The sequence below is a fragment of the Anomaloglossus baeobatrachus genome, chromosome 5 (genome assembly GCF_048569485.1).
Source record: "Anomaloglossus baeobatrachus isolate aAnoBae1 chromosome 5, aAnoBae1.hap1, whole genome shotgun sequence".
Lineage (NCBI taxonomy): Eukaryota > Metazoa > Chordata > Amphibia > Anura > Aromobatidae > Anomaloglossus > Anomaloglossus baeobatrachus.
Window position 1 is genome coordinate 529,389,801 of NC_134357.1, and position 12,776 is coordinate 529,402,576.

Below are 12,776 nucleotides of genomic sequence, written 5' to 3' on the forward strand. Positions count from 1 at the left end.
TGTACGCAGCACATTATGGGATTTAATAAGCAATGAAAAGGAAAAACCGAGTGGGGAAACTGAGGAGCAGCCTTCTCTAAGGACATGTTTACACGTTGACTATTTGAATTTTTTACCTCAATATTTAGGACTCAAAATCAGGAATGAAACAATCAGACGAAGAGTGTAATAGAAAACTTGCACCACTTCTGTATTTCTTACCCACTTAAGGCCACTTTACACGCTGCGATATCGTGACCGATATCGCTAGCGTGGGTACCCGCCCCTATCGGATCGGTTGTGCGACATGGGCAAATCGCTGCCCGTGGCGCACAACATCACCCAGACCCGTCACACTACTTACCTGCCCTGCGATGTCACTGTGACCGGCGAAACGCCTCCTTTCTTTTTTTTTTTTTTAGTGCAAGAGTACAGTTTATTTTCGATGGCTAATTACCATAGCAATAAGAATCTTCTGCATCCTTTGATTTACAAACTAATTAAAGGTTTCTCCAGACATTACTTCAATTACAAGTAATACATTACATACCTAAAAATAAAGCATAAATTGACCCCTTTAAAACTAAGACAAAATACTATGACCTTGCCAAACTTATACATCTTTTTTGCACTGTAATATGTTAAATGTCAGGCATAGATCATAATTGTTTTTCAAGGAGAACAAAAGCAAGAATCTAAGAGCAGAGAAAGAGTAAAGACTGCAGGCAATGAGCAAGCCACATCATATCATATAGACTAATATGAACAAGAGCGAAGGAAAAACATTTTTTTTTTTTTTTTAAATTATTTATACAGCAGACCCTTACAAACCATAAAGCAGTCAGTTGACAAAATAGACAAAAACAGTAGAACAGAGTGTGGGAGAATACATCCCAATACAAAATCACTAGCATCTGAGCCAACCCCACAAATTGTCGAACGGGTCCGTTCTTTTTCAATTTTTATCATAGACAAGAAAGAGAAGTACCAAAAAGGAGGCAAAAGTGCCTAAAGATCACTCAGACATCTCTCAACAGGGGAGAGTTCACACCAGCTGAGAGAAAAGAAAGGGGGAGGAAAATAGAGGAAAAGTGGAAAGGGATAAGGCAGAGCGGGGGGAAGGTGAGAAAGGATATAGGGAGATGGAAAGGAGGGAGAGAAAGGGGGAAGAAGATGAGAGAAGAGGAGAATAAGGAGAGGAGAGAGAAAAAAAAATGGGGGGGGGAAGGTTTGCCAGGGGGGAGAGGCCAGCGGCAGAGGAGAATGCGCTCCTCCTACGTATCACGAAGCAGGAGGTCGTATTCATTAGAGAGCTTAAATTGCATCCAGGGAAGCCAGATCCCGTGGAAGCGCTCATACCGATCATGCAGGGAGGAGGTCAGTTCCTCCATCTGGAGAAGCTCATTGACCCTGGAGGCCCAGAGGGACAGAGCAGGGGGGGCATCCGACTTCCACTTCAAGGGGATGCATGACCTGGCCGCCATCACTAGAAAGTGCAAAAGCGACTGTTTGTATGCAGAGACAGACATCTCAGTCAATTGAAGAAGGAACCACTCCGGACCCAGGGTCTGCGTTGTTCCAGTCACGTGTTTAATCACCTCCCCCACTCCGCTCCAGAATCCTCGGAGGGCCGGACACGACCAGAATATGTGCACAAAGTCCCCCTCAGCCATCCCACATCTCCAGCAGCAAGGGTCTACGAATGGAAACATCTTGTGTACTCTGGTTGGGACCCTATACCACCTCGACAGAAGTTTATAATTGGATTCTTGAAGTCTGGAGCTTATTGAGGTCTTGTGGGCGAGCGCCAAAATTTTATTCCTTTGCGTATCTGTCAGGGAAAGACCTAGGTCTTGTTCCCAGTGTGCGAGAAATGTGTGGGGGAGGTCGCCAGGGTCCGTCAACATCTTGTACACCAGGGAAAGAGAGTGCCGTAGCACTCCCTCCCGGGTGCACAGCGCTTCAAACTCCGTGGGGCGAGCCGTGTATAGCGAGTGGTCGGGGAGAGAGCTGATGTAATGTCTGAGTTGCATGGACCTCCAGGTTCCCAACTGTCTCGGTGTCTCGCATTCTGTGAGTGCCCCGAGCGAAGGCCAGCCCCCGTCAGTTATTAGGTGACACGCCCGGAAGCGCCCCTCCTCTATCCAGCGGCGAAAGACAGGATCCGTCAGACTCTGATAGAAATCTGGGGAGCCGATTATGGGCGAGCGAGGAGAAGGGGACTGGGAGTAGTAATCTGTCCCAAGGAACAGCACTCCAGAGTGGCACCGATTGTGGGGTGATGTCTCAGGTTAGCGGGAAGAGGGCTCGGTATCCAAGGGGCTGCGGTAAGACTGATCGCAGAGAAACTTTGTTTCAATGCCACCCAGGGTTTTGTCTTGGCGTGGCGACACCAGTCGATAACCCTGACCATGTGTGAGGCCCAGCTGTATACCTTCAGGTCTGGGATTCCCATCCCCCCCTCCTCTTAGGTCTGCACAGTAAAGAGCGGGAGATTCGAGCTGGCTTGTCCCAGATGAACTTGGTTTGTAGGGCGGCCAGTTCCTTAAAAAAGGAGCTGGGAATCCGTATTGGAAGAGCCTGGAGAAGGTAAAGGATGCGAGGGAGGACATTCATTTTAAAGATATCACATCTACCGAACCAAGTGAACCAGCCTTTCGCCCATCTCGTACAATCCTCTCTGATAGTCCCAAGGAGGGGAAGAAAATTCAGTTTGAAAAGCGAGTTAGTATCCGCCGCCAGCCGAACCCCCAAGTACCCAAGAGATCTAGAGGCCCATTTAAAGCTAAAAGATGATTGGAGTGAGGTAACCGTGCCCGGAGGCAGGTTCACGTTCAGGGCTTCAGACTTGGTCATGTTTATTTTAAAATTGGATAGGCAGGAATAAATCTCGAATTCCCGGAGCAGATTGGGCAGGGAAACCAAGGGATTTGTGAGGAAAAATAGGAGGTCATCTGCGTAGGCTGCAATTTTGAATTCGTGAACCTTAGTGCGAGGACCCGTAATGTCACGATTTCTTCTAATATGACACAGTAGGGGCTCCAGGGTCAAAACAAATATTAAAGGAGACAGGGGGCATCCCTGCCTGGTCCCATTAGTTATCGGGAACCTGTCGGAGAGAAGGCCATTCACCCTGACCGCTGCGGTAGGACCACTGTAGAGAGAGCCAATCCAGTTCAACATAGACCTGCCTAGCCCAATCGCTCTCAAGGCCTCCGTCATGAAAACCCAATTAACGCGATCGAAGGCCTTTTCGGCGTCTGTGGAAAGAAGCATCAACGGCAGCTTCTCCATGCGGGCCTTATGGATCAGGTTTAGCGCTTTGGTCGTGTTGTCCCTGGCCTCTCTCCCTCCCAGAAACCCAACCTGGTCCGAATGAATAAGGCCTCCCATCAGAGGAGAAAGCCTGTCCGCCAGGATCTTCGCAAAGAGCTTTAAGTCAGTGTTCAGCAGGGAGATGGGTCGGTAACTCGCGCACTGAGAAGGGTCCTTACCCTCTTTGGGGATGACCACTATGGTAGCCGACACAGTCTCTCTAGGGATGGGGGACAAGCCACTCATTGCAACATTATTGAAGGCCTGAAGGAAGGGAGTATTTAGCGTTGATCCCAACTTTTTGTAATAGGCTAGGGGGAAGCCGTCGGGGCCCGGGGCCTTTCCCGTTGGGGAGTTTTTGATAGCCTCGAGTAATTCTAGTTCTGTAATAGGTCTCTCCAAGCCTTCTGCGTCCTCCTCACGGAGCCCTTGCATTCCTGAATTACTAATATATTTCCTGATCCGCAGGCGTAAGTCTGCTCAGGCTGGATTGGTTTTATCTCCATCAATAGAGTAAAGGGAGGCGTAGAAGTTACCAAAGGCCGTGGCGATATCCCTGGGCAAAGTTGCCAACCTCCCACCCGGGTTCTGGACCCGCTGGACATAACCCCGCGTTCTTTGTAAACGTAGCGCTCTGGCCAGGGTTCTGCCGCTCTTATTTCCGAACTCATAGAAATGTCTCCTGCATTTAACCATGGCACCCTTTGCCTTATGAGTCAATAGAGTGCGCAGCTCTTCCCTTTTTGGGATCAGTCGAGATCTGGACGCTGGGTCACAGGATCTCTTATGGAGGGCCTCTAGTTGGTGAATGTCGGAAAGAAGAGCAGCCACCTCCGCCGACCGTGCTTTTTTTCAACCGCGAGCCATGCTTGATAACAAGCCCCCGCGCGACGCATTTGTGGGCTTCCCATACCACGTTGGGCGACACCTCCCCAGCTGCATTTTGCCCAAAATATTCCGACAAAGCCGATTGGATCTCATCCATGACTATCGGGTCATTTAGTAGTGAGTTGTTCAAGGTTCATTGGCACTGCCTGTCGACGGGATAGTCCAGGGCAAGCGAGATCGTAATCAACGCATGGTCAGAGAAATGGATGCTTTCAATTGTTGCAGCCCGCAGGGCGTAGAGGTCCCTATGGCGGACAAAGAGGTGGTCGAGGCGGGAATAACTATCGTGAACTGAAGAGTAGAATGAATAGTCCTTGGCTGCAGGATGGAGAAGCCTCCAGGTATCTATCAGCTGAAATTCGCGCAGCCCCTGTTTGATACGTTGTGTTGCCCGTTGTGGTAAACAAGAAGCTCCCCCAGAATTGTCAATATTATGGTCTAGGGTGAAATTAAAGTCCCCTCCTATCACTAAAGTGCCTTCGGCAAAGTCATCTATTATGTCGAGGAAGCGTAAAAACGTTGTGCATTGTCCTGTGTTTGGCAAGTATATGGCCGCAAATGTGTATAATTGGGAGGTGATACGCCCCTTCACCAATAGAAGTCTCCCCTCCCCCTCAGTCCTTGACTCCAGTGTCTCCCATTGTAGTGAACCTGCTATTAGTATACTGGTTCCCCTGGATCTGGGGTCGGGAGAGGGGGCGTGAAACACAACCGGGTACCTTTTGTCCGAAAGCTTATATGGTTTCTCCAGGCTGTAATGGGTCTCCTGCAAGAAAGCAACCTGTATGCGGCTCCTCCATAGGAGGTTCAGGAGAATTGAGCGCTTCCCGGGATCATGCAATCCCCTCACATTCAATGAGACAATACGCAACTCAGAACACGTCTCCTTCATCACTGACCAACCTTAGCCCCTGGGAGGAAGGGAGGGAGGACAAACAAAAAAAAAAAAAGGGAGGATGGAAGCAAAAGGGGGAGATAGGAAGGAAGGGAGGAAAGGGAAAGAACGGGGAGAGAAAAAAGAAAAGAGGGGAGATAAGGGGGGAAGGAGGAGTAGCTTTAGATGAAGGGAGAGTGAGCAAGGGTTAAGGGAGGGGATAGGAAGGGAGAGAGTGTCCCCCCTGCTAGAGGGAGAAACGGGAGCTAACTAGGAGTCAGGGGGCAGATACAAACAGAAGTACAACCGAGACAAGGGAAGAAGAGAGAAAAAAGGAAAGAGAAAGCACACAGGGTATAGAAGCTCACACAAAGCTCGCAGACCTTGGAACCAGCCGCGGGTCCACAGGGAAGATAGGAAAGCGGGTACGAGTATGGAATCACAGAGGGGCCAAAGTCCGGGCCCAGCTGTAAAGAAGCCGGACTTTGCATCCCGGCGCTCCAGCTGGGGCTAGGAAAAGTTCCCGCCTTCCCCCCGGCCGCACACGACACACCGATTATTACTTATGAGAGAAACGACCTTAAACGTTAAACCCTAAAGCACCTGGAAGGTAAACATTATGCACATGTCATCATTCAATGCTGTAGAGACATCAAGGGGCTTAATGATCAGGCGGGATCAGCCCCGCTCATCCGACGAGGAGGAAGGGCCACCCACCCCCACCCCTCTCCCTCCGCCTCACGGGGGTCGGGGGGTCCCAGGCGAGCCAATCCGGAACCGACATCTCGTCAATCCCCAGGAATGTAAACAGTCCCGGTAGATCTGAGGGTCTCCTCAACAGATAGACAACAGTTCCTTTGCGGGCTATAAGATGGAAGGGGTGACCCCAGCGGTAGGTGGTGCCCGCCTCTTTGATTCGGAGTAAGAGCGAGTGAAGTAGCCTCCTCATATATAGGGTACGACTGGAGACGTCTGGGAACAATGACACGAGTGCACCGTCCATCTATATTGGGCCATGTGCCCATGCCCCTTGAAGGATCCGCTCCTTGTCCCCATAATAATGGAGACGGCATAGGATGTCTCTGGTGTTGAAGGATGCCCTGGTGTTAGGGCGGGCCACCCTGTGGATCCTGTTGAAGAGTTAAGTTGCGTCAGGGGGTCTGCCTGTGACAATATTAAAGATAGCAGAGCATTGGAGCGCAGGAGTTCAGGTGACCAGTCCTCCGGAATGCCTTTCAGTCGGACATTGTTTCTCCTGCTTCTGTTTTCTTGGTCGTCCAGAAGCAGGGCCATGTCTCTGATACGTAGGTTGGAAGCTTCCCAGCCTTTCTCCAGGCGCTCCAGCCTGCCCTCCATTGATCCCTGGGCCTGCTCAGAGGCCATGATCCTGTCCTCCAGAACCCCCATCTCCTCCCTCACCGAGGACAGTGCAGTCAGCTGAGCCTGTTCTATTCTAGAAGCCACCTCATCCAGATCCTTTTTGCTGGGGAGGGCGACGATGAGCTCCCTCAGGGCCTGGATATCCAACATGTCAGAGGGGGAGGCCAGGGGGGGCACCCAGGTTCCCAGAGTCACCGTCCCTCAGGCTGGGGGCGCCAGAAGGCCCGGAAGCGGCCTGCGGCTCCCATATGAGGGTACCTCCCGGGGTCTGCTCTCCATCTTTTGTCTGTGGGGGCCCCGCTGGTTTGGACGTGGCTGAGCTCCCTCTATGAGCGGCAGTGCCTCCAGCCGCCTCCTCTCCCCTCTCCCCTTCACTTAGCTGGCGCTGCAGCCGCGCTGCCTGCGGGGACTTCCCCTCCACCACGCTCCCTGCTCCAGTCGTCGCCATCTTGCCTCTGCCGGCGCTGTGGGGTGCCGCTGCTGGGGAGGAGAGGAATCTTGCCAGGCCTCCGGAGGGTCTTCTGTCAGGTGCCGGATCAGGTACCGTAGGTGGCCGTTTCTTTGGGGGCATTATATCTGCGTGCGACCGGAGGAGGAGAGTGTGTGAGGCTTTGGGCCCGGGAGCTCCGGCTATGAGCGTCCTCACTCCTCCATGTCCAGGACACGCCCCAAACGCCTCCTTTCTAAGCAGAGGGGCGGAGATGAGCGGGAAGAGCATCCCGCCCACCTCCTTCCTTCAGCATTGCGGGCGGGAGGCAGGTAAGGAGAGGTTCCTCGTTCCTGCAGTGTCACACGTACCGATGTGTGCTGCCGCAGGAACGACGACAAACTTCGTTACTGCTGCAGCAACAATATTTGAGAATGGACCCCCATGTCACCGATGAACGATTTTGCAACGATGCAAAATCGCTCAAAGGTGTCACACGCAACGGCATCGCTAAAGCGACCGGATGTGCGTCACAAATTCCGTGACCCCAACGAGATCGCTTGAGCGATGTCGCAGCGTGTAAAGCGGCCTATACTCTGCGGTTAGCCACAGTTTTGTGCACTACTTAAAAGACTGACACCACCGAACAAAAGTCAGAGTCCAAAGTAACTCTAATGCATCATTATAGTGAATGGATCTGGAATCTGTCGTGGGTCATTCGGAGATTTAGATGTAAACCCCAATATAAGTACTCCGCATAGAGCACAGGATAAATGTGATCCAAAAGTCAAATAGTGCTCCTAACCTCCCGAACAATGCTGTGTGGCCAAACAGTACTATAGAGCTACATATTGGGTATTGTCACGTTCAACAGAAAATGTCTAACACATCTTGTACCATTTTTACCTATTCCCTCTTGTGGAAAAGTAAAATCTGGGGTGAAAACAACATTTTAGTGGTAAAAGTTTTTTATTTTTTTCTTTCCTGCCCAATAGTATAAATTTCCTTCAAGCAATATATGATGTCAATATACTCAATGCACCCCTAGATCAGATCTATTCACTGAAAGGTGCAGTTTGTAAAATGGGGCCAACTGTGAGAGGGTTGGGCTGTTCTGGCACCTTGATGGTTCTGACTATGTAACACAGCAGCTGCAAACCATAACGGCAAAATCTGTGCTATAACATGGCGATTCATCCCTTCTGAACTTTGCACTGTGCCTGAAAAGTAGTTTCTGACCACATATGGTGTACAGGAGGTATTGCACAACAGACTGTATGGTTAATTTTTCTTATTAGTCCTCTTAAAAATTAAAAACTTGGGTCTAAACCAACATTTTAGTGGAAAAAATGTACCATATTTTTTGGATTATAAGACACACCTTTCCTCCCAAAAATTTGGGAGGGAAGTGAGGGGTGCATCTTATAATTTCAATGTAGCTTACCAGGAGTGGTGGAGAGGGGCCGCAGGAGGCCGGGGAAATGCTGCGGTGGCTGGGCTGGTACGACGGCTGGAGCTGGTGCTGCGGGGTCTGATGTGGCGTACTCAAATCCGTTGAATCTAAAGACCTCCCCTATACACTACAAATCATATTTAACAAGCTCCTGGGGGTTCCCCGAGAGAAAACACTTGATTGGGCTCTTGGCCCCAAACTTAAAGATCTTAATAGACCAAGAGATGTGGTGTGTAGAGGGCATCATTATATTCTGAAAGAGGCTATTATGCTAAAGATCCGCAACGGGGCTTCAACACACTTTCAAAAGATGAAGATACAAATTCTGCCAGACTTATCTCGCCTGATCTTGCAAAGGAGGAGAGCCTTGAGACCCCTCTTGAGCATGCTCCAATCATATGATCTGCGATACATTTGGTGATTCCCTTTCCGCGTCCAGGTATGACACACCGGTAGAATGCATATCCTTCGGTTGCCAAATGACATCTCCGCTTTAAGGCCATGTGCGCACTAGAAAGTGACTTTTCCTTAAGGAAAATCCGGACCCTCTTAAAGAATCCCACACCCCTGGTGAAATGGTGAAAAAAGCACCAAACCCGCAGCAAAATCCACATGCGGTTTGCCGCGGATTTACCGCAGGTTGGTCCCTGCGGATTTTTACCATTATCTATGGCAAAAGCTGCAGGTAACTGCAGGTACGTGCAGAAAAGAAGTGACATGCTCATTAATTCTGCAGCGGAAAATCCGCAGGTATAAAAAAATGCAGTGTGCGCACAGCATTTTTTAATACCCATAGGATTTGCTGGGGAATGACTGCAGCAATGTTAGACACATTTTCTGCAGCAAATCCGTGGCAAAATCCGCGGTAAATCTGCAGTGTGCGCACATAGCCTTACTGCAGCCCTGGATCTTTGGTACCTATTGAGGACGGACCTGATTTTCTCATGTGAATTCAGAAAGGACTCCCACCCCCCACCCCTAAAGAATGCAAGGAATTGCTTGTCACTAGCAGGGCCAGATTAAGGTTGGTGGGCGCCCCTGGGCAGAAAATCTGGTGGGGGCCCCAAAAACGTTAACATTTTTAGCCATAACAGTAGAGCACGAACTGTAGCATTTAGATATAAATCCAATGAGCATGTATCTTATCCTCTTCTGCCACATTCAGATTTACAGTACTACAATACCTGTCCCGCTGTGACGTCCGCGGCGTCTTGCTGTAATGTCCGCAGCATTGGACGCCGAAGCAGAGCAGGGAGCAGGCACACACCTGACCCCGGAAGTGCAGGCGCTGGTACTTCCGGGGTCAATCAGCGTCCTGCGCCCTCAGTTTGTTTTTGCATCTTAGAGACGCAGATACAAATAAATGTAGGTACTTCCCCCCCCCCCCCCCGAAAACACATCTGATTTATTAGACTGTCTTTATGGAGGGGGAGAGGGTGTGAAGAAAAAAAAAATTGCTGACAGGTGGCAAGTATGGCCCTGGTGGTGGGGGCCCCCTTGGAAGCTCTTTTGGTGGGGGCCCCGGGGCTGAAGCCCCGCCTATAATCCGGCCCTGGTCACCAGGGTGGCAGGGCCAGAGAGGGTTCCCTCTCTCCCTGAAGTAGCGAAAGGAAGGAGAAGTAACACCACTTAGAATCTGCCTGGTTCCTCCCATCTTGAGAGGAAGCGTCTGTCTCTACTCTGGGGTTCTAAATTGGACTGGGCCCTGACCCCTTCTGTTTTATAGTTTGCCTCAATTGATTTTTAAACTTTTTATCTAAAGTTACTGTAAGGGATCTTCTGCTTGTTTTGGTGTTAATTTGTGTATGTTTGGCTTTCCATTGGAGCTTAGCCGAGATTTCCTCCTCCTGCACTAAGTTTATTACAGGTCTGTGTATTATTTTAACTGGTAAACTTTTATCTCCTGCCGGAGCAGGGTGCCTCTCTGTGGAAAGCTTTCCCTATCTGAGATAATACAACATGTTGTTAGTGACATCAGTTTGGAATCCCATAATACAGCAATTTAAGATAATTAATTGTAATATACATAATTGTTGGTTGATCTAAACTGTTCCCCTTCTCCCCATATCACCCCATTTTGTTTCTTTTCTCCTATTTGTGTCCCTGTTTCCTTATTTCCATCTTCCTTATTCAGTTCTTCTCCCTATTCCGTTTCATCTTTTCCCACAGACCCACTGTGACCCTCTCTTTTGGGGAGCGTAGGTATACTTTCGCATAAGTAGTACTCGCCTTTCGCTCCATACCTAACTTTCAGCTGACTTCTTCTATCTTCTTGTTCGAGCTTTACTTTCTTTCCCACTGGGGTGCTCTCCCTTTTAAAAAAAAATGACTCGGATTAACTGGGGGGTCCTTTAGTGTCACAAGCCTAGACGTACCTCAAAAAAAACCTTAGGTACTGTATGAGATGCATACAAAGCGGGTCCACATTTTATTATTTCAGGAGACACATTTCAAGATGGATCATCTACCCAACCTAAGAGACAGGTTAAACTACCTAGGTACTTAGTTCCAATCCAGAGTCGAAATCCAAAGGTGTGTCTATTGCCTTACATAAGTCGCTTGTACATTTGGTCATTGACACATTGATTGACCTGGAGGGAAGATATGGGTTGTTTTTTGTTTTGTTTTTTTGTTTGTTTGTTTTTTAAACTAGTGTCAACTTCACCATTTTTACTGTAGCTAACTGGTGCATCACCAATAAGGACCCTTCAAAGATGTGTACATCTCTCCTATCCTCGTAGGCTGATTTTGCAGGAGTCCTGGTGGCAGGTGGTGACTTCAATCTCATTCTTGATCCAAAAATAGATACATCCTCAAGTTGCCATACCTTATCACAAAAGTGAATTAGCGCCCTCAAGCGGTCTATTCATGGTCTCGGTTTGGTGGATGTCTGGTGGGTATTACAACCTGTGGACAGTGATTATACCTACTATACCCCGGTCCACTTTTCCTACTGCTTTACAGACATTTTCCTACTTGGCCGGCACATCTTGACCTGATAGGGACAGACCTCCATTGGTCACATTTCCTGGTTTGACCACGCCCCCATCTATCTTCATTTCACCATTCTGGATGGCTCAATGAAACTGTGGACCTGGCGGCTTAAAAATAACTTACTTAAAGATCACACATGCATCACAGATATTGAGCGCTATTTCAGAATTCTTGGAGATACACTCCATGGATTCAACGACTTTCCAACACAGTGGGAAGTGCTCAAATGTGTGATAAGAGGAAATATGATTAAAAACGGTGCCAGGCAGTGGAGAAAGAGGACCCTTCCTTAAAGTTTCTTCATTAGTTAAAAAGATTGATGATCTTGAATGTGCCCACAAAAAGTCGCTTTCATTCTGTGTCCTTGCTGACCTATTAAAAGCTAGAGATGAGCTAAAATCCCTTATAAACCAGAAGTACTACAAAACCAGAATGCACAAGTTTTTCTTTGCGTATGTGGACAAATGTGGGAGACTGTTTGAAAGGGTCCTACAACCTAAAGTTGACCCCGGCCATATCCCTCTGCTTAAAAGATCCGAATGTAGGTCAGTTCAGAACCCTGCCCCTGTTACTGAATTATTTCAGGACTTTTATAGCGACCTATACAATATTGGGGGCCAAGTTAAAGACCTAACGCTCTTGTTATTTGACCGCAAAATTAATGAGGACTATACTTCCCACTGTACCTAAGGAGGTGGTAGATCCTATTGAGGAATATTTTTCTGAAGAGGAGATCTCTTCAATTGTTAAGGAATCCCCTGCAGGACAGGGTGGAGGCCATGATGGGTTTACCCCCAAATTTTATAAAATGTTTAATGCTCAGTTCATAACAAAAGTCCTTAGCTCAGTCTCAGAAAAATATCCTTGGGCAGCCCAGTCCCTGGAGGCACATATTAGTGTTATCCTAAAACCTGGTAAGGACCATACAGTAGTCTCAAATTATCAACCCATCTCGTTAATGAAAGTTGATATTAAGATGTTCTCCAAAGCACTAGCAAACAGACTAAAGGCCACGTCACACTAAGCAACATTGCTAGCAACATCGCTGCTAAGGAACAATTTTTGTGACGTAGCAGCGATTTTGCTAGCGATGTTGCTGTGTGTGACATCCAGCAACAACCTGGCCCCTGCTGTGAGGTCGCTGGTTGTTGCTGAATGTCCTGGACCATTTTTTAGTTGTTGCTCTCCCGCTGTGAAGCACAGATCGCTGTGTGTGACAGCGAGACAGCAACAACTAAATGTGCAGGCAGCAGGAGCCGGCTTCTGCGGACGCTGGTAACCACGGTAAACATCGGGTAACCAAGAAGCCCTTACCTTGGTTACCCGATATTTACCTTCGTTACCAGCGTCCGCCGCTCTCAGCTGTCAGTGCCGGCTCCCTGCTCTCTGCACACGTAGCCACAGTACACATCGGGTAATTAACCCGATGTGTACTGTGGCTAGGAGTGCAGAGAACAGGGAGCCGG

At 48.8% G+C, this 12,776-nt stretch overlaps 1 protein-coding gene across 1 annotated transcript in view; it reads left to right on the forward strand.

Annotated features, from left to right (window-relative positions):
* The window catches only part of LOC142312910 (uncharacterized), a 186,098-nt gene that overhangs the window by 29,917 nt on the left and 143,405 nt on the right, over nucleotides 1-12,776 (forward strand). The window contains exons 8-9 of the mRNA XM_075351898.1: nucleotides 2,451-2,568; nucleotides 11,725-11,851. Of these exons, the coding sequence (XP_075208013.1) occupies nucleotides 2,451-2,568; nucleotides 11,725-11,851 (245 nt within the window). The remainder of the gene's footprint in view (nucleotides 1-2,450; nucleotides 2,569-11,724; nucleotides 11,852-12,776) is intronic.